Below are 21,750 nucleotides of genomic sequence, written 5' to 3'. Positions count from 1 at the left end.
TTAGTTTGATAATTTGATAACCACTTTAGAAAAACAGCCGCTTGGCGCGTGACGGGCAGCGATCATTTTTCGTTTCCCCGACTATAATTTCCTAAATGGACATCCATAACTTTGAAAAATCTCATAACAAACAAAAAAAAAGCCCAGCGATTTATAAGCGAACCAAGTCGATATCGCATTATCTAGTTTTTCCTGAATATAAAGCAAAATGCAAACGCAACCTAACCTAACCGAGAAAGCACTGTCCCTTTCAACTTCTGGAAATTTGTAATTAACCTAAAACAGAAACCTCTATGGCTGTCCAGCAAGATAACACACCGCGCACAGATCAAAACTGGTTCCCCCACGCTGCACCCTGCCATAAGATACCCAATTTCGATAGCAAGGAGACGCGGGGGGATGCGCAGAATCCGCGCGTTCTCTCGCTGGACAGAGTATAGTTCCTTTATCAGTTCATCTCGGAAATATTACCTCAAATACCTCAACTGAATTTGCAATCCTGTTTTATGCACATTTCTCCTCTTTGTTCAATTCATCAGTTCTCCAACTTCCTCCAATTACTGGGTCATCTGATAACTTATCGTATGAAATTTCTTCCAATATAACTATTTCTGTCCACGACATCCTATCTGCTCTCAACTCATTAAAAAACACTTACCCTAACGACCCAGATGACATATCTACTCAATGTATATACAATTGTTGTTTTTCTATTGCTTTTCCAATTTATTTACTATTCAGGAGATCTTTAGACTTGGGCATTTCTCCTAAAATCTGGAAAATATCTTCTATAGCACCAATATTAAAATCTGGTGACCCATCTGATGTCCAAAACTACAGACCCATTTCCATAATACCACAACTTGATAAATTGTTTGAATTAATCATATACACTAGAATAAAGCGTAGGTAGCTTAAATCATATTATTATAAGTGAACAGCATAGTGTGGCTTTCACTTTTTATTTATCAGAAGTTATCGAACACAGAGGTCAGGTTAATGTCATAAATACAGATTTGAAAAAAGTACATTTCCCCAGCCCCCCAATTTCGAATTTTCATTTTTTTTTCCATTCGTTTGTGGCCGGTTTGTATTTGTTTGTTATCTATTTTTTTCGTTTGTGGAGATTTAAATTTTTTTAAAAATCAAAATTTTGGTGGAGGGGATGGGGAAATGCTCAAATTTGGAATTTTCATCTAATTTAGATTTTTTATTCAACTAGACTAATACAAGAAAACAGAAAAATACATTTAAAAGGAATTAATGATAAGATAGTGTCAACAGTAGGCCAAATCAAAATAACTCTAAAATTTAATTATGTTCATATAGAAACAGTTTCAAGTAGTACATGATTCGTTTCTAAGGATAATATCTAAGGATGGTATTTTAGGACAACAATTTTTATTAGAAAATAAGGCTATAATAGACGTAGCAAATAACTCATTAATAATTAATAATTAGATAGTTAATAAGGTAATTAAGGATAGTTTATGTTTTAAGTTGAAACCACGGACGGAAACAGTGGTGACCGTACCAATTGCCGATCCGTCCATGGAGAATAAGAATATTATAGTTTATAAACAGGAATTAATAAAGGATGTATACTGTGCCAATGTGGTAGGAACAGTAAAGTCATGAAGGGCTATAGTTAGTATACTAAATGTTCCGAAGTAACCAAAAGAAATAAATGAAAGTATTATGAATCGAATATTATATGATACCGCGACAAATTATAATATACATACAGTACATTCCGAAATTAACAACGATAATCGTGTAAATATAATTTTTTATTTAATACGAAGTGACCATAAATAGGAAATGATTTGCTCATTGCTTATGCTTCAAGGACCTTAGGTCCAAGTGAATCTAATTATTCAACAACAGAGTTAGAATGTTTAGCTATCGTTTATGAGATTAAGCAATTTTGACCTTATCTTTACGAAAGAAAATTTACTATCTTGAGCGATCACAAACCATTAGCTTGGTTATTTAATTTGATAGACCCCTTATCAAAGTTAGCTAGATGGCGAATACAATTAAAACAATACGAATATGTCATTAAATATAAAACCTGGGATTCAGAATGGTAGTGTAGATGCTTTATCACGAATGTATACTATACAGGAAATAGAGGAGGAAAGCTATAACAATTTTCTTGTACAATTCAAAACAACAATGATAACCAATGGAAACGTGACAGAAGTACATGGGGAACTGTTAGAATCCCCTCCTGAATACCATATTGTCACTGAGAAAGAGAAATATTATAACTTCAGGACAGGAACCAACTACGAATTAAAACAGAAATTCGGGGATACCATTACTTTGAAATCTAACAAACAAGTAGGAGAAGTAACAAAAGTTAAGCATGATGATAGGTATATAATATTTCTTATAACCAAAAGTAAGGCTAGACAGATCACTACGTACGAAAACTTATACACTGCTCTATTGAATTTGAAACATTTTAGTGAAAAACATTCTTTAAATAAGCTTATAATGAACCAGTTAGGCCGAAAGGATTGGTTAGAATGGGATAAGGTTAGAGCTATGATTAGATATATATTATTTCAAAACACAGGAATAGAAATTTTAGTCTGTTCTAAAATAGAATATACAGAAAAAATGACCATATTCAAACAATTTCATTACTCAATACTTGGGGGACATGCAGGAATAGGCAGAACCATTGAGAAAATAAAACGTCAGTTTAACTGGCCAGGACTCAAGTCTGATGTAAAAAATTACATTAAAAATTGTGAGTTCTGCCAAAATAATAAAGTTACAAATAGGAAAATTAAGCAACCCATGGTCATAACAACTACAAGTTCAAAGCCATTCGGAAAATATTTCTAGATATAGTAGGACCATTAGTAACTACCGCATCTGGAAATACTTATATTTTAACAATACAAGATGATCTAACAAAATATTCATTGAGGGTACCATTACCAAATCACACAGCCAACACTGTAACCGAAGCATTTGTCGTACATTTCGTTTGTATTCATGGAATACCAGAGACCATATTAACTGACCAAGGAACTGATTTTCTAAGTAAAACCTTTACAGAAGTATGCAAGTTATTAAAGATTAATAAGATAAATACTAGTCCGTATCAACCGATGACCAATGGTGCATTGGAAAGGTCGCACAGAACTAACCTAACCTAACTTTAGCTGAATATCTTAGGAATTATGTAGACAAAGATTTAAGTACTTGGGATAAATTGTTACCCTATGCCTTATTCATGTACAATTCGACAGAACATTCATCCACAAATTACCAACCATATACATTATTGTATGGAAAAGAACTAAATATTCCAGTAAATTTGAAAAGTATTCCCGAACCTAGGTATAATTACGATGATTACCTGTGTGATTTAAACCAAAGGATACAGGAGTCTCATAAGATTGCTAGGGAAAGGTTAATTAAAAAGAAAGTCAAATCGAAAGCTAATTACGATAGTAACGCACATAGTGTGGAATTGCACGTGAAGGATTCTATATTATTACGAGACAATACTCAAAGAAATAATTTAACACCTCTATGAAAGGAGTTAATATTTACCATGAATAGTAAAAGTAATTATCGTAATTTAGGTCGTAAGGGTTATTTATACACAAAATAGTAATATAATAATAGTTCGTCTCGTAGTAGTTGTTTTGTTTATATATATAACAAGAAACGTTGTTTGTGTCAACAGACCACCGATAGGAAGGAAGACCATTATATTTACCAGTAAATGAAGAGGTGAGACCTATGAGAGACCGAGAGGTACTATTAGCATAGAAAGCTATAGCACGAATCTTTAATACAAAAATAGAACTTAGGGACATTTGTTTGAATCAATTAAATCAAAGTTTAAGAGCACCAGTAAATAGTTTAAATTCAACCTGTATAAGAAACTATATACTGCGTGACAATAAAATTAATGTATTAGTAGTATGGAGCGGTAGTTCAGACAAAATTATATTGAAAAGATTAGGTATAACTGAGTTTCCGTTACTAAACTTAACTTGTTATGATAAACATTTTAATAAACAATTTTATTTACAATTAGAAAGAGTAGCCCCTAAGGATTTAATATTTGAAGTAGAAGTAGGAACTTATGATAAGTCGGGAAGGATATTAAACCTTACCGAAGCTCACAATTTAATTTTCAAAAAGAAACATAAGGTTACTCATCCAGACTAAGCACAGACGTCATATACACAAAATGTATATTCGACTTTGTTTAGTTCGGATATACAGATATGAAAATTTGATTCAACATTTCCCTAGTCAACAAAATTGGTTATTAACTTAATTAAGTACTTATTAGAGTATACTGGTCTGTAATGCCATTGGAGAATTAAAAAACTAACACCTTTGAATAAATAAATTATAATTCTATATATTATTGTATTAAATTAAATAAAGTATAAGAAAAAAAAATTATATATACTCTATTTACCGAGAGTTGAACCACTCACCCGACGAAAACCGGCCACGCATGCCTACTACGACGAGCACTGCCGATCGCCGGTCTCCTACTCGGGGGGTCTGAATGTTCCGGCGGCTCAGTATGCATGCGCGGAAGTGGGTCAACTCTCGGTAAATAGAGTATACTAGCTGAACCCGTGCACTTCGTTGCCCATTAAGTGTACCGACTATATGTGACTCAAACTTTGTTCAATTCGTTATTTAATATTCGGTGTATGGTTTCAAAATTAATCTTAAATTTTCCGTTGCCCGGAATAAAAATTCTGATTCGCAGCAGTACATTATCAGGTAGGCAATCTACCTGCGGTAGATCGCGAACCCCGTGCTGTATGTACGTTATAGTGTATGATTTAACTCTAAAGTATCAAAGTTATACCAAGTTTGTCGTATTCTACCTATGGTGGATTGATATAATCAATTAATACAAAATCCTAACCTAATCTAACAGTACTAAATTCAGATGAATAAACGCATACAAAAAAATTCATTCAAATCGGTCTAATCATTTAGGAGAAGTTCAGTCACAACAACACGTACAGTAGAATTATTTCGCTTAGCAACACATTCTGCGATTCATTTTTATATTATATGAAATCAACAAACATACCCGATCAACCAATATAATATAATGTATACTGTTGCGCCACTGTTGTATTTTTGACATACAGATTTGAGATTTCCTACCTTTCCGGTGGATTTTCCTAAAATTTTATTTCGTAAAAACCTTCTCCTGGCAGTTACGAACATCTTAAAAAAAAATTGAGCCAAATCGGACCAGTCGTTATCGATTGAATTGAATTGTTATACATTATTGTCTCCATTTATATATATATATATATATAATATTATATATAGATATTATATTATTATAAAAAAAAAATATTATTATGTTAAGTAATGAAAGTTATTATTTATGTAAACTGAAATTAGTAGGTATGTTATGTAAATGAAAATTACTGTCATGAAAAATGAATGTCGTGGTACCACACGACGAGCTACAAAACACGTGATAGGTATTCCATGATAGATATGCATATTCTAGGGAAACCTAATCGCTTAACAGTACAAAAATTATGGTTTTGTACAAAACATTATAATCCAGAAATAGTATGATTATTTTAATGACGTCCAAAATGACCTCAGGTGTATGCAGCACGTATACCATTTTTATACTAAAAATACCATAGTAGGAATCTAATAGAACTACCCGACGAGATACGTCAATGGACAAGCGTCCATCAGACGAGCAGCCAGCCTCAATCTGAACAGCCAAATCCGAGGCCAAATCGCTAAATACTAGTCACAACTCGTTATATTACAGTTTAATTATTAACTATTTGAACTTAGAATATTTTAAGAAACATAAATATTTTACTCGAGTATAAAATAAATACAATTATTACAAAAAATCTTCGTGATTTATTCAAATCAATCCATCAATACAATGGTAGTTGTGACCCGTTACACAAACATACCAAAACAGAAACGTCAGAAATGGGATCCAAAGAGTGAAAAAGGAATATTTGGTTTTCTAAAACAAATAAAATATCCATGTGCAGAGACATTATATTTGAAGACGAAAGTAATAAATATGAAAATATAATTAAAGACACATTAGAGTTTACAGAAACTCAGATTAATTCAACAGGCGCGCACGTGAAGGATGAACAAATAACAGTCGATAACAGAAATGTTATGGTTCTACGTGACAGGAATACACTTAGGTAAGAAACCAGACAGATACAATGTTCAGACTTTTATTGCTAACTGTGTCAATCCATTGAATTATAATGAGGCAATTACTGGGTCAAACAAAAACGAATGGGAAAACGCCATGATCGATGAAATAATTTGTTGTATGAAAATCATACTTGGACTCTAGTCGATTTGCCACAGGATAAAGTTGTATTACGGAATGCATGGGAGTTCAAAACTAAATATAAAACTGATGGTAGTATAGATAAATTTAAGGCTAGGTTAGTCATTAAAGGTTGTTCACAGAAATATGGTATTGATTACCATGAAACATTTTCACTAGTGGTTAGATACGAATCTATAAGGGCAATATCGCCGTAGCAGCTGTGAAAAAATTAATAATACGACAATTCGACATTAAAGCAGCATTTCTGTACGGGGAACTACAGGAAGAAATATACTTGGTACAACCACGCGGTTACGAAAATGGCTCAAATCAAGTATGTAAGCTTCAGCGATGTTTGTAAGGGGTAAAACAAAGTCCAAAATATTTTAATATACGCTTTAAGAACTTCTTGAATGCATTTGGCTTACAATGCACCGAAGCGGATGCATGTGTATTTAAAGCTGATAACAGTCATCAACGATGGTTTAATCGACACAGATAATGAAGACATGATTAAGGAACTTTTAACCAACTTAGAAAAAGAGTTTGAGGTTACAAAAGGAAGTCTAGAATATTTTCTAGGTACCTATGCAGGTAGACATAATGAAAATGAGTCATTTTTGTGCATCAGACAAATTATGCATGAAGCATAATTAATAAATTTAATATGTTGGAAGCTAAGGAACTTTCAATTCCGATAGACAAGTCACATACTTTTGAACAAAAGGAAGAATCGAGGATATTAAGTGAAGAAATACCTTACAGGCAAGCAGTACGTAGCTTACTATTTTTATCACAGGTAACAAGACCAGATATAGGATATGCAGTGAACTTTGGCACTAAAGTATATTGGAACTTGATTAGACGGATTATACGGTATGTTAAACAAACATTTAATTATGGTTTATATTTTAATAATAATACACAATTATCATTAGAAATATTTAGTGATGCAGATTTTGTATGAGACATTCTAACATGACGTTTGACGTCGGGATACTTATACAAATTTGGGTCAAGTCTAATTTCGTGGACATCATAGAGACAATATTGTGTGTCACTGTCTTCAACAGAGGCCGAATATATAGCAGCGTGTGAAGCAGTCAAAAAAATTGTGTGGATTACGTGGTTGATAATAAGCTTATCAAAAACAGGTAAGTAACAACCCGTATTGTTCATTGATAATCAGAGTGCTATAATACATTTAGTTAAGACTTAAGAATCCGGAGTTTCATATTTTAAATATTTATTGTATATCTCATTAATTTAAAATGCAGTTTGTACTGATTTGATATTTGATCACTGGACAGGACCCAGGACAAAAACTTCACTAATACACTCATCATAATATAAATAAACAAATATAATCATGATTGATATTTTAATAATCCTCAATTAAATTGTAGGTAGCGACAAAATAATGATAATTTTCAGTACGCTAACCGGAAATGTTTAGCGCGCTATAGCATTTTGCTATCTAAGGCGTACTGTAGCGACGCTACGTCAATCGCTACAAATAAAGTAGCGTGCTACTGTAGCTTCGCTACAATTAAAGCACTACTCCTGACCACTGGTATCATTAAATTTCATATAAGACTATAATATAATTACAATTCTTACCCTATATGGAATAATTGGTTATCATTAGTATAGTCTATTTCATCAATAGTTTCCTGTTTAATAACTTTATTGTATACTTGATCATCACATCTGACACATGGAATTGTCAGCACTCTGGAACTGTGCAATATATAATCATACCTAAAAGAAATTTACAAAATTAATTATTATTATTAGGTTCATAACTGCTGTTGAAATTACATGGGTAAAACATATTAAATAAAGATTACATTATAAAAAAATATTTTCAAAATGTAGGTTAAAATTTTATATTTTATACAAACATTACACTATTTACTTACTTGGAGTTAATCGCAGGATGTTTAATAGGTGTTCTTAATGGTTCCATATTGAATTAGGTACTTCTTAGTGTTTTGATGTACCTTTTATTTCAAATTGGTCAATTAATGGCTGGAATGGTTGCAGGCTGAATATATAGATACATTTTTGGTCTGCAAACATTATGGTACCAACAATTAACTACTGAAATTATGTGATAGTTACACGTTATTTAAGGTAATCAAGTACTAAACGAGTAAGCTATTAAGAGGACGCTACACCCGCATGTTTGGGCTCTGTCTTACAAGAACGTAACATAGCAGATTTACGCTCAGCAGATCACGTTTAGCTACGTTGGTTTAAAAACTAGGGTGAATCCACTTATTGTGAAATTTGATGGTAAGAACATTATCTGTATTCGAATGATGATTTCATATTTATTATTATTCAGTTTTTAAGCGAGTTATGAGCATTTTTAATTTAAGGTACATTGTAGACGCATAACTTGCTAAAAAATTGAACTACCGTAAAAAGAAAACATACGCACACAGATAATAATTTTACCTTTAAATTGTATAATAGGTTACCGCACTCTAATTGTTAAGCTAGTGAAGCTAAACATCTGCTGATCTGCTATGTGTCGCACTTGTAAGATGGCAACAACACAAGCGGGAGTGGCTTCCTCTTAATTTTTTATAGGTTGCTAAAATCTATACCTAAAAGAAATGATTATAACTTACACTATAATTGTCTATTAATATGTAAATGTAAGTACTAAAAACAGGAAAAATGTGAAGTAATTAACATTATATTAAATTACAACAAAATAACAAATACTTATGCGTTCATATTTCGTAGGTATTTCATAATAAAAAACTTTTAATAAATGTAAAACAGAATTCAGAAATAGTAAATTGTAATGGACTGTGGCCAATTGGAGTATTGGACATGGTCACATGGATGCCGTTCAAAAATCACAACAGTTGAAGTATTGTGTTAGGTTAGTTACTATATCTTAATTCGTGCAAGTACCCCGATGATGGTAACCGTAGACCTATGATGGTATCAACCACGGTTATCATTTTTCAGACAAGTGCTTATCACTCGCATGGTCTACAAGAATATTATCACTTGACACTTATCAGAATTAAGACTTCCGACTTAATAGTTTTGAAATTATGATGTTTTAACTACAGTTCTTTTATAGAAATATCAAATAAACTACCTTATAAAAAATAAATATGACTTTGAGAAATTTATTTACATCTTTTTACCGACTTCAGAATGGTTATAAACATAAATGTAGAGGTTTAAATAACATCACTGTTTATAGTTTTTCCAGCCAATCACATGACCGTAAGTCAAAGTTTAATATCATATATTAATTTATTTTACTATTCACAATTGGATTTTGTTGTTTCTTATATTACCTTCATTTGGCTTTAACATTAAGAATATAATAATATAATATATTTAATTTTACACTTAGATATTAAGTCAAACATAAGAGCCAAGAGGTATTATTTATGTAGATCGTAGATGATACTAGTGGCATAGTACAATATAGTATATTTTATATTCTATTGTAGAAAATAATTATGATGATATTATTATTATTCCAGGAGAAATTACTAAAGAATTGAGTAACAAGTTTTTTGCTGAACCTGTACAAAATTTATTGTTTAAACTTACTCATGTTGATGTACAGAAAGCATTTAGAAAGCGTTTTATTGGAGAAAATCCTGACACTCCAATTTATAAGTTTATGACCACTGCAGAAGTTGAAAAAGTTTGTTCATTTTTTACACGTGACTTATGTGACGCTGGTTCATCTAATTTTCAAATTTTATGTTGGCGCCCTTAGTATTGATTTTTTTTTTTACCACTCCACATGACCGCCAACAACCTTAAATGAATATGGTTTTACATTATTAACTTTTCCATAGTGCTTTAATAATGTACTAAAAATATCACGGTGACATAGGTACTCGGAATCATTAAAAAAATGTTTGATATAATAAACACCCTATTTTTTTTTATATAATTTTTTTTTTAATTTTTATTTTAATGTTTTTTACAAATAAAATAGTATTTACAGTATATAAAAATTTGGAATGACATGGAAAAATAGGCTTGGCGTACCGATAATACATATTGGGCGACTGCTGGCGGTCACACGACAGTTAACATATTATTAATTAAATAATTTCAATTGTAAGAATATATTTAAAGATTTCTTAAATATTAATTTTTTTTAAACATAGATGCAAGCTGAAGTTAAATTAAAAGCCAAAGAAAAAGTTCAGATGCCACCAATAGTACCATTACGTACTGATTTGGGACAAGTATTGGAAGTTAACAAGGATATTATTGGTTTTGACAGCTCAAAATTTGTATTTACAGATATTACTTTTGGTGTATCTGATAAAGTAATTATCTTATTATTTTAAATTCTTGTTTAATTAAAAACTAATTAAATCACATCATTTATAGAGACGTATAGTTGTGGTACGAGAACCTGATGGAACACTGAGAAAAGCTAACGAGGATGAACGTCATGCTGTAAATCAAATATATTTCCCTCAATCCGGAAGAGAGTTAAAGCATCCAGTCATGTTTGATGATACAAATTTGAAAGTATTAGTTCGAAAATTTTTTTTATTACCTATCTAAAAATTTTATTTTTAAATGCAGCCTCTTCTTGAAAATGGTGATTATGAATTCATATTGGATCGTGCATGTTGTCAATTTGAACCTGATGATAAAAACTATCACCGTGTTGTATTCAGTACTTATAAGCATGTTGATGAATCTAAAAATTATCATATTTTGGAGTCCACAAGACATTTAGGACCATTACTGTTTTACTTGGCTTTTAACAAAAAACCAGATAACTTTTTATTGTATTGTCTACAAACTGAAAGGTATTTACTATTTAAAATTGATTTTGTATTAAAGTTTAAAACAAATCATATAAAATGTGATGATATTTTAGGTTTGATGATATAATATTATTTATACAATTATATACAAAGTTAAATCAAGGTCTAGAATCTGAAATGGACGACTCAAAAGACCAGTTTAAATTAATAGAGGTAATTTGTTTGTTAATAATATCACAGAATTTTTTATTTTCATCTAGTTTTATTTATTAAATTTAAACTTTATTTTTGTTTAAGGATTTTATAAATACTGAATGTATTGATAAAGTAAATCTGGAAGCAGCATTAAAAGATTATACTACTAGAAATAGTGAAATAGCATCTAAAACAAACTAAGTATTAAGTGATGTATAAATAAATTGAATTCTTTATAAAAAATATATATATTAATTGATAGGAATATTTTCTATAAAAATAATATTTGATGGTACTGCAATGTATATACAATTATTAAACATTAGTTTTCATACTTGAAAAAATAAACACTAATGTTTGTTTGTAATATCAGTTTTCAAAATATTATTTATCCTTTGCACATCTAAATCCAAGATTTGATGCAGAACTATCTGGTGTATTTTGACTTCTTGCAGCACATCGATAACGATAACAATACTCTTTGTGACACAAGTATGACCCACCTTTTTTAACCCTTTCTTTTCCTTCAGTTGGACCACTCTAAAATAAATAAGACACTAATTTAGTTATATTTTAATTGTTAGATTACTATTACATACAATGCTAAACAATTAAACTCACTGGATTTATAGTAAAACTTTGGTCATGATCTACACTCCAAAAATCACTAGTCCATTCCCATACATTTCCTACCATGTTATGAAGACCATAACCATTTTTTAGAAACGTATTTACTGGAGCCGTAGTTGCCCAACCATCTTCAGCAGTGTTTTTGAAAGGAAATTCCCCTTGCCAAATATTTGTTCTAAGAAAAAAAAAGCAATATTCAATTAAATCAAGCTGTATTATTTTAGAATTGTTGACGTTTAAGTATTTATTCTATTCTAGGGTTTTTGTAACTAAATTATATTATAGTATATGCTACAGGTAAAGTGTATATTGCCCAGCTTAGGTGATGTAAACTACCTTGGTTTTTTGATTTATGTAATATTTAGTTTTAGTTAATCATTATATATTTTTTTATTTAATTTAAACATTACACATTTTTAGAGAACACTATATTATATTATATATATTATTTTAGAAAACGACTACAACACACAAATAAATAAATAGTTTTTAAATAAATTAAATAATAATTTGTTTTAATTAATTTTCAATATTCCATTCTGCCCTTCATATTCCAACTGTGGACCTCGCGTTCATCAACTCACTTCTTAACCTAACTATCGATGCTCCCGATCTATTAACGCCTATATTATCTCTTAGCATTCCTTCCCCCACTACAAGGCACCATACTCTTTTTTCTTTTCCCACCCACCTCCTATTGTCGTAACCAGCCTCTTCAATCTTCATAGAATGTTGCACCGTCTTAACCAATCTTAGTCTATCTACTTTTATACTTCAGCTTATATATTATATTCTCGATAAGTAAAAGAAAAAACTATTGTATTTGTGACCACTAGTGTATTATCTTAACCAGTGCCCTACATGACGTATAATTATCAAATAAAATAAAATATTGTGATTATAATATACATATAATAATAAATAATAAGTTACAATACCCAATTTAAAATATACTTTACTTAATGAGGCAATTTATTCCATTGTGCGTAAGCCCATTACGACATATATATATGATTTATAATTGTAACTTTGTTACAATGTGGACAATGCGTTACATTGTACTCTGTAGAGATACTAACCAACTGGCAAATGACAACTACCTAATTCTCATTTAATGAAGTTCTTTACATTTTTTTTTATTAAAACTTGATTCATTATTCACTGTGATTTATATTAATATATATTTAATAATATAAAATATATAACTTAATAAAATACTGTCACTGTGAGTAATGGGTTTTAATTTAAAATTAACTATATTTAATTTTAACTTTAAAGAAATCATACAAATTAAATAACAAAAAATCACCTATGCTTATTACTTGGAAGAAGCTTATTTCCCCAAGGATAGAGTCTATCTTTGAGACCACCTCTACAAGCAGCTTCCCATTCAGCTTCAGATGGTAACCTTTTCCCAGCCCAATTACAAAATGCTGTGGCATCATTCCAGCTAACATGTACAACAGGATGTAATTCTCTATCTAAAACAAAAATGTTATTATCATAAAGTTATTCATAAGTATGCGTAACAATTGAATATATATATTGTTATATTACCACTTATATCAGAATCTTTCCCTTCGGGATTTTTCCAATTAGCACCTTTGACTGGTACCCACCAGGGAGCATCCTTGACAGCTTGTGTTATGGATTTTAATGTAGTTTTACTGAGAAATAATTGAAATACAAACGAATCTCCGAATACCTCTGCTTCTGTTTGGTATTCCATTATTTCAACAAATTTTTTAAATTCTAAATTGCTTACTTCATATTTATCAATAAAATAATCATCTAAGTACACAGTACGGGATGGAGATTCTCCATCAGATACAATTTCCGGTTTGTCAGTACCAATTGTAAAATTCTGTCCTTTGATTAAAATCATAGATTCTAATTCCGAATCTAACCTTTCCGAATTACTTGTTGCTGATGATGTGCAAACATCTTCTTTAGTGTTTGTTTTAATGCGATTTGTATTACACCCACAATCTGCATTAGAAGATGTAATCCTCACAATAACAATAATAATATAAAATAATTTCATCTTGATGTATCTTGACAAATTAATAGGTATACTATAATATGTTTAATTAAAAACGATTCTGAGTTGTGAATATGTGATCATAATAAATAATATACACATTTAAAACTAAAATATTTAAAATTATTCTCTATTTCAACCAAGTCTTGAGTATTTCGAATTGGAAATTTAAATTGATCATTACAATATGACACATTTTGTTTTTTGTAACTCATATATAACTATTATATACTAATGGCTAATGGTTAAAAATTTAAATTTGTGTTTTTGTCTTTTAGGAAATATTGTCATCTATTATCAGCTATAATTTAATTGTTATAAAAATTAAAAGAAGCGGGGATCGCACCAAGGTTTATAGATATTAGATAATAAAAGATCTTTTATGGTCTTTGCATACCTACCACTACTGCTACCACATTCCTGTGTATCTACCGTGTTATCAATAAAATAGTGTGTTATCACAGAATTGTGAAGTATGTGTTATCACTTAAAAGTTAAAAGTTCAAACACGGTTGTGTCGCAGATTGATTTGATAAAATATGAGTATGGATTTGACATATTTTTTTATGAATATTCTTTTGATTTAATAGTATTTTAATAGTGTTCAATACGTAAATTACTGAATAGTAACTACTAACTGCTAACTACATACTACTGGGTTACAACTACCGGGTATTTTTTATTTGATTAATCTAATAGAATTCGTGAATTTCAACATTAAAGTTTTACCTATTAATGCGTGTATAACAATCTCAGAAGTATAAATTCTCGTAATGTCGTCAATCATGGTAAGTGTTAAATTATGTACCTATTGAATTCAAACTAGTTTTTCTACAATGTAGTAATTTGTAACGTTTAAATTGTATAATATATTACAAGATCGCTTATTTTTGTTCATTTTATTTTGAAATATAATATAGTCAGTGTTGTAATCATGACTAAAGAAATACGTACAAAAATTAATATTTCTTTAATTTATTGTGGATGTTATTAATCTACAAGTTGGAGATTTTTTTTTAGTTATATATGTATTAAAAGCAATAACGTACCCAGTTATTATTGCACCATTTTAACATTCAAGCTAAACAGCCATACTATTTAGTTTTGTTCTCTATACAAATTTCTTTATACAGAATTACTTATGAATTTCAGATGGACGATAGTGGAATAGACAGTGATACTACAAAGCGTCATAAAACCACAATCGAAGAAAATGACAGAGTAACTATACATTAATGTTATACAGGGTGATTTTTTAAGCATGCTCACCCCCATCTTTCCTTTTAATAGTAAATTTATTAAAATTCTAATTTTTAGAATTTGTAAGTATACTTACCTAAAGACAATATACTCAAATTTCTGATATTTTATTACTACTTAAGGAGTGTCAAGTGGCGTTACAAACATATAATTTTTAAATGAGAATCCATTTTTTTACTGCAAATTATTTAATAGATGATTTTCTTGAACATTTCGTTGTATCAAAATCAAAATACTTATGAGAAACATTAGTCTCTGAGTTATTAAAATATTTATCTAATGATAATAATCCTTAAAAATTATTTTACAAAATTATAAACTATAATAATATGTAATATTAGATGAGTATTTATTATACTTGGATTATTTTTTTTTTTTTTTTTGATAAAGGTAGACAAACGTATGAGGAATCTTGTATTACATTTTCAAATATTAGATTTAAAAAGAAAAATTTTTATGAAATTCTAACACAAAATGATTTTCACATTTTTGTGATTTTTACGTGTTTTGTCAAGATTTGAACTTAAAATGTTTATAAAAAAAATCATAATAAAAAAAAAAAATAAATATAAAAAAACTCATTATAAAATCAATACATTCATCGGAGCGGAGCTCTGAGAATCTAAAAGGGGATTCCTATTTAAAAAATCAGAAGTTTATATCTTCACAGGATAATTCTTAAATTTTTTTCTCCATATAAACCGCTGTAGGCTTTTTTATTATAAAGATCAATGATCTTTAATAATATATTTCATTATTTCAAAGTTGTACATAAATATTTACTTTTAAATCGTACTAAAATCTCAAGTATTCGAAAATATGGTCTTCTTTCTTCAGGTGTATTTAAAATTTTCAAAAATTAAAATTTGAATATAATAAAATGTATAATTTAAGTATAAAAATAGGGTGAATATGCTTAAAAAATCACACTGTATATTGGTATATTATTATTGTGTATAAAATATTTGCTACGCCTAAAACAGTTAATTGCATTGAAAACTTAGTTTATTCAGTTTAATTAACTGTCATATTATGAGTGTCGGATATAGCTTATTATATAAATTCTTATTTTTATAACATAATAATAAATTATATTAAAAATGTAATATATCAATTGATACAATGTGTGGAAAAATACAGTTAAACCATGAAATAATTATTTTTATTTCTATTGCAGAACAGTGACGAGGATAGCAACACAAGTGATTGCTCGATGAGAGTTACAAAACCTTCATTTTTTCAGAAAAAATTGGGCAAGTTAATTAATCAGTTAACAATTATTTTATTTATCATTGTATGGTTTTAGTGTAGAAAAACATCCTGTTTTATTTTTATTTTTTTATATTTTGTTTAGATTTAGCTTTATGTTTATTGAATTTTCAAATTATTTTATCATGCACGAATGCACGATGAAAGAATTACAGTGGTAAGATTTTTTTTTTTTATCAATTTTAGTTTTTCATTATTTTTATTATTCCTGTAGAAATTGTTTTTTTCTCTGTTATAATTTTATTGAGATATAATTATTTTACGTTTCACTATAGAACAATATGCTAAACCAGGCTTGATGGAGTACAACCAAATGGCTGTTCCGACCAGTAAATCGTCCAAGATAGATAAATTGCCAGTGTTAGTAGATTGGGATTCATCTGACAGGTAATGTATACATAATGAAAACGCTATTAGAATTCATATCATCAAAATCATTCAATCAATAAAATTTTAGACTTGATTCATCTAAAAACTAAAGAATATACATTTTGGTATTTTTATAGTGAAATGGAAATACGTTTTTTTCCTGGACCAAAGGCTAGGCAAACATTGAGTGATACTTTCAGTCTACAAGAATTTCATGGATCTATAGAATCTGAAGATTTAGATTTGATACCACCACAACATACAACTAAAACCGATAATCAATGTTGCAGTTTGGTTTTGCAGAGGTGTGCAATTCTTTGAGATCTTATACTAATTTTAATTAACTAACATAACTTCCACAAAAATATATGACATACATTTTATATAAAATAATTCAAACTTACCAATAAGTGTTGTGTTTACCAGCTATAGTAATATTGACTGATGTTAGAAGCTGCAGTGACCGATGCTGATATCGTTTATGAATGTTTAATTATTGTTTCTTCTGTTATGTCAATAAATTATGTTATTAAAATATTACTGTTATTTATTTCCCATGGTTATTTAAAAATAAAGTAAAAAAAGCGGGTAAGTGGATGTCACGCAGCTGTACAGTAGGTTACAAGTGGGCCACTGTATAATACTATAATAGTATAATGGACTGTATTAAAATTTAATTCAATGATATAATATCATTGTATACGAAAAACGATTCTGAGCGGAGACTGTTAATCAGTGTGGATATTTTATATTATGTTTATACATACTGTTATTACTTATTATTAATTCGGTAGCCGGTAAGTTGAATTAATATTTCTTATTACAGTATTTTTACACAATATATTAATTTATTATTTATACAAAATCAAAAATAACTTTCTTATGAGTTATGACTAAAGCGCGGATCTTTAGGTTTTTACATATTTTTATTGGCTTTATGCAGCTCTACGAGGATGAGAAATGTGGACGATTTATCCATCAAAGAGTTCATAGGAAAAAATTTATTTTGCATATTAAAGCATATTTTGGACATTAGAGAATATTTGGCATATTTTACATATTTTAGAATATATTCTATTATTGTTTCTAAAACATCACGTATATTGTTAATTTCTCGATTTATGATTTTTTCTAGCTACAATATTTTATGAAGTATGCACATCACATTTTTTATATTCAAATAAATTAGATATCACCAAAGGGCATGTAAGTTATGTATTGTTTTTATTAAAATATTTTGTTTTATATATATATATTTCATTATATAATCATTTCACATACCATTATACCTATGTATGAATTGTTTTAAATTTTTTATATTTAAATAATTTACCTGTTACCTACCAAAGGAATGATAGTGTATACTGTGTAACTATAAAGTTATAATATATTGTTTTTATTTAATTATTTTGAAAAAAAAAAAATCATATTATTTGCATATTTAAAAGTTTAAAGCATATTTAGAGAATATTTTAGGATTTTTTTAGAGCATATTAGCATCATATTTTAAGCTTTTAAGAACCTAAAAATCCACGCTCTAGTTATGACTAACTGAATATAATTATAAATTGAAACCTTTAAAATGCGAATTATGGAAAATCCTTTTAGTGCACACCTACTTGGTGGTTCGAAGGTACCATGAAAATGTCAAGTCTCCACTCTCCAGGCACTCTCTATCATCATTCAGGCTCTATCGTTGATCAGTCAGTCATTCAAAAACGAACATTCAGTTTTGCCCAAAATGTCCAATTTCCCGTGAACCTTTCCCAATTTTTCTTTCGGTAGGGATTATAGGGATTTATGGTATACTGGTAATCCAATTTAGACAAAAATAAGATTAAATAAAAAAAAAAATGTTCACTTTGCTCAAAAAATATTCCACAGTTGTAGATTGCTAACCAAAAATACACAATTTATTTATATATTCATAACTAATTTATACATTTTTATTGCATATTCGAAAAATCGAAAACATAATTTTACTTTTTTATGGTCGCCGTAAAAAAGTTGTAAACTTCTAAAATTAGCCAGATTAGATTATTAATTGCTTTCCCGAATCACCCATTAAATACGACCCTACTTATAATAATGTAAAATACAAGAAAATGTAATCATACAAAAATTTTTCATTATTATATTTTACTATAAAAAAATATTCCGTTAAATTAAAATTGAATAATAGGTACATAGTTAAATTTAAAAAAAAAAATAAAATGTATTGTATCATTATTATACTCCCGTAAGTGCTCAGATTGCCTATACAAAACGCCGCGTTAAAAAATAACTTTATAATAGCATGTCAATAACAAGATAGTGTAAAATGTAAATAAATGATATTATGTTAATTTATTATAAAATCAAAACGGTATAAGGATAACCATTTATTAATCATTATTCTCAGCTTATTATTTCGAGTTGTGAGCAAAAATCAATATAATATTATAATATATGATTGAAATCTTTAAAGATAAAATGTTATTTTTAATTTTTTTTTTTTTTTTGAAACAAAATTGTTATGGAATATAATGTTTTATATTTGGTTGATTTGAATGCGGTCAGAAATGTCCGAGGGCGGAGTTGAATAATACTTTATTTGTTAAATTGTCACCCATACAATAAATGCAATAATGTCTTTTGGCACAGCGTTTTTATCGGGTTACAGGTACATGTTTCCTGGAAACATAGTGTGACCAGTCGACCAGAAGTCTCGCATTAAAGAGATTGTTCAGATTTTTAAAACCAGTGGCGGATCCAGGGCTTAATTTTGGGAGGGGAATGAGGGGTGGGGGGCAAAAGTACAAAAAGTTGCAAGATTGGCTACAAAATTGGCTAAACACAGTGTAAAACAAAAGAAAATTACGGTGTTGGGGGAGGGCAATAATGCTCCTTTGCCCCCCACCCCCTGGATCCGCCACTGTTTAAAACAGCATCAGCTCTCTATTAAATGGTCCTGCTTTCTCTCAAATTAATGAAAATTTAATACTTAATTTTTTTAATTTAATTTTACGTAAATAAATATTTTTCTTTGTATAGACGTATAGTCCATGGTTTTAGTTATAAATTAATGTAGGCCATTGAGATAATGACCACCGTCAGCTGTGAGCTACCCTTTAGCTACCTATATGGCCAGCGGTGGCTCAAGAGGGGCTTAGAGGCCGCACCTCAAGCTGTAATTCTAAACAATTTTATACTGTTAAAAACAATATTACAAAAAAAATCATCGACATTTTCTGAAAATTATGACTCCCCTCCGCCCTAACCATGTTTCTGGAGCTGCCCTTGTTTATGGGTTGGTATAACTAATAGCTATACCTAAACAACCTTCAAGTATATCAAGGAGTCTTTTGATATCAATTTTATTGACTACGGTCCAGTAGTTTTTGAGTCTATTAACTTCGGATAAACCAATATCAATTTTTAGCTGTACCTATAACTTTGCCACTGAAAATATTTAAAAAAATATAAAATATAGCACTTATAATAGGTGTATCTTGGTCTTAGTGTACACGTGCAGCCCGAGTAACTAATGGCAAACATTTGTAAACAAAAATCATTAGTACCTAAGATAAGGGTTGGGCAAGTTACTCAATTTATTGTAACTGAGGTCAGTGGCGTCATCTGGGGTGGGGGCAGGGAGGGCAAAAATGTTGCCCCCTCTCTCAAAAACTGAAATGACGCCACTGACTGAGGTTACAAGTGACTCTAAAACTATGTGACTATCTAGTTACAAATTACTAGATACTTTTATTCTGTGTAACTACTAACTAGATACAAGTTGCATTGGTAAATGTATAAGGAATGATTGACCGGCATCGAGTTAGGTAAAATAATGTTATGGTTATGTTAGGAAAAAAAAGATGTTTTAAGTTTAACTATAATCGTATAACCTCTGAATATCCACTGGCCAGATTAATTATGAAAACTTAATTGGACGAATTAAATGTTTTTCTTTTTGGTTTTGCAGCCCACTTATGAAATATCAAAACACAAAAAACACAATGTAACTTTTAATTGTAGCTTGTAACTTTCATATAAAGTACAATTTACAAGTTACAATAACAACCGTGTTATCTACATAACTTAGTAACAACTATATGCCCAACCCTGCCTATGATAATGTATTAATGTCTATATTATAATATTCATTATCCGGTTTTACGCGGTACCTAACCTATGCTATTGGATTTCGTATATAAAGTCCGCTTCATCTGACATTTTAATTTTTTAGAAATTTTATCAAGTGAGTTGGGTATAATATGTACAAAACGACCATGCCGCTGGCCGTTGGGAATAAATATAAATTAATAATTGTGCCAAATTTGAAATTACAATCATTTCATAATATATTATAGAGTTTATAATGTTTATATACGAGCCACGAAATATTATGTTTAAATATTTTATTTTATGGATAAAAAATATTGGGCAAAAATGATCTAGACATTTTATTTTAATATCTATTTGAACTTATGAGTTATGTTATTACTTATATTAACATTGTTAGCCATTTCATAATACATTTGAGCATTTGACAATCAGAGGATAGTATGCGTATAAAAGATTTAGGTACCTACCTAATGTTGAATGAAATGACTCGAGTGTGAGTGACATATCTAGGTGACATGGCCAAGAGTCACGACTACGCAACTTAATCGGAATATATATTTTTAGTTACGCATGCACCGATAGTTTAGTTTTTGATGCCAGTTGAAGCGTTGGAAAATTACCCTTTTCCGTCAGGTAGACTGCAAAGGCTTTTTAGCCAATTCATAACATTATTTGGTACAAATGTACGACCAAGTACAATTAGTAAAATTATAGGTAAGTACTATAGTCTATAGGTGTTGATGGTT

The 21,750-nt window shown here is 29.5% G+C and overlaps 4 protein-coding genes across 6 annotated transcripts in view; 2 read left to right on the top strand and 2 right to left on the bottom strand.

Annotated features, from left to right (window-relative positions):
• Positions 1-9,267, bottom strand: part of LOC100158837 (zinc finger protein 431) — a 14,720-nt gene extending 5,453 nt beyond the window's left edge. Inside the window, exons 1-3 of one of the 3 annotated variants that reach the window (XM_029489499.1) lie at positions 8,992-9,267; positions 8,275-8,455; positions 7,973-8,113 (exon numbers count right to left, since the gene is read on the bottom strand). In XM_029489499.1, the coding sequence (XP_029345359.1) occupies positions 7,973-8,113; positions 8,275-8,321 (188 nt within the window). In that variant the 5' untranslated portion in view covers positions 8,322-8,455; positions 8,992-9,267. Of the gene's footprint in view, positions 1-7,972; positions 8,114-8,274; positions 8,456-8,505; positions 8,966-8,991 lie in introns of those variants that run through there. The other 2 variants (XM_008183957.3, XM_029489500.1) reach the window with 2 other exon arrangements.
• Positions 9,268-9,419: 152 nt separating this feature from the next.
• On the top strand, positions 9,420-11,695 carry LOC100160217 (28S ribosomal protein S22, mitochondrial). The gene is given in 7 exon segments (NM_001293522.1): positions 9,420-9,607; positions 9,874-10,040; positions 10,516-10,680; positions 10,745-10,888; positions 10,946-11,175; positions 11,247-11,346; positions 11,431-11,695. Coding segments are annotated over 7 exon segments (1,020 nt in total). The 5' UTR covers positions 9,420-9,492; the 3' UTR covers positions 11,530-11,695.
• LOC100162259 (formylglycine-generating enzyme) lies at positions 11,376-14,279 on the bottom strand. Its single transcript, XM_001952180.2, has 4 exons — positions 13,516-14,279; positions 13,268-13,439; positions 11,950-12,133; positions 11,376-11,868 (listed from the first exon to the last, which is right to left on the bottom strand). The coding sequence occupies exons 1-4, from the start codon at positions 14,000-14,002 to the stop codon at positions 11,713-11,715; spliced, it is 999 nt and encodes a 332-aa protein (XP_001952215.1). The 5' UTR covers positions 14,003-14,279; the 3' UTR covers positions 11,376-11,712.
• Positions 14,280-14,510: 231 nt separating this feature from the next.
• LOC100568830 lies at positions 14,511-17,434 on the top strand. Its single transcript, XM_008183958.3, has 5 exons — positions 14,511-14,787; positions 15,152-15,220; positions 16,437-16,512; positions 16,804-16,915; positions 17,035-17,434. Exons 1-5 carry the CDS (start codon positions 14,773-14,775, stop codon positions 17,216-17,218), a joined length of 456 nt encoding a protein of 151 aa, XP_008182180.1. The 5' UTR covers positions 14,511-14,772; the 3' UTR covers positions 17,219-17,434.
• Positions 17,435-21,750: the final 4,316 nt, after the last annotated feature.

The sequence above is a fragment of the Acyrthosiphon pisum genome, chromosome A2 (genome assembly GCF_005508785.2).
Source record: "Acyrthosiphon pisum isolate AL4f chromosome A2, pea_aphid_22Mar2018_4r6ur, whole genome shotgun sequence".
NCBI lineage: Eukaryota > Metazoa > Arthropoda > Insecta > Hemiptera > Aphididae > Acyrthosiphon > Acyrthosiphon pisum.
This window is presented reverse-complemented; position numbering and strand designations above follow the sequence as displayed.

Bases quoted from the DNA above. Each gene is read 5' to 3' on its own strand.
- LOC100162259 (XM_001952180.2), bottom strand. From the start codon at position 14,002: ATGAAATTATTTTATATTATTATTGTTATTGTGAGGATTACATCTTCT. The intron at 13,440-13,515 runs GTAATATAACAA...TTTTTGTTTTAG, and splicing joins GAAAGATTCTGATATAAGTG to ATAGAGAATTACATCCTGTT. The intron at 11,869-11,949 runs GTGAGTTTAATT...TATTTATTTTAG, and splicing joins AAAGTTTTACTATAAATCCA to AGTGGTCCAACTGAAGGAAA.
- LOC100568830 (XM_008183958.3), top strand. The intron at 15,221-16,436 runs GTAACTATACAT...TTTCTATTGCAG, and splicing joins CAATCGAAGAAAATGACAGA to AACAGTGACGAGGATAGCAA. The intron at 16,916-17,034 runs GTAATGTATACA...GTATTTTTATAG, and splicing joins GATTGGGATTCATCTGACAG to TGAAATGGAAATACGTTTTT.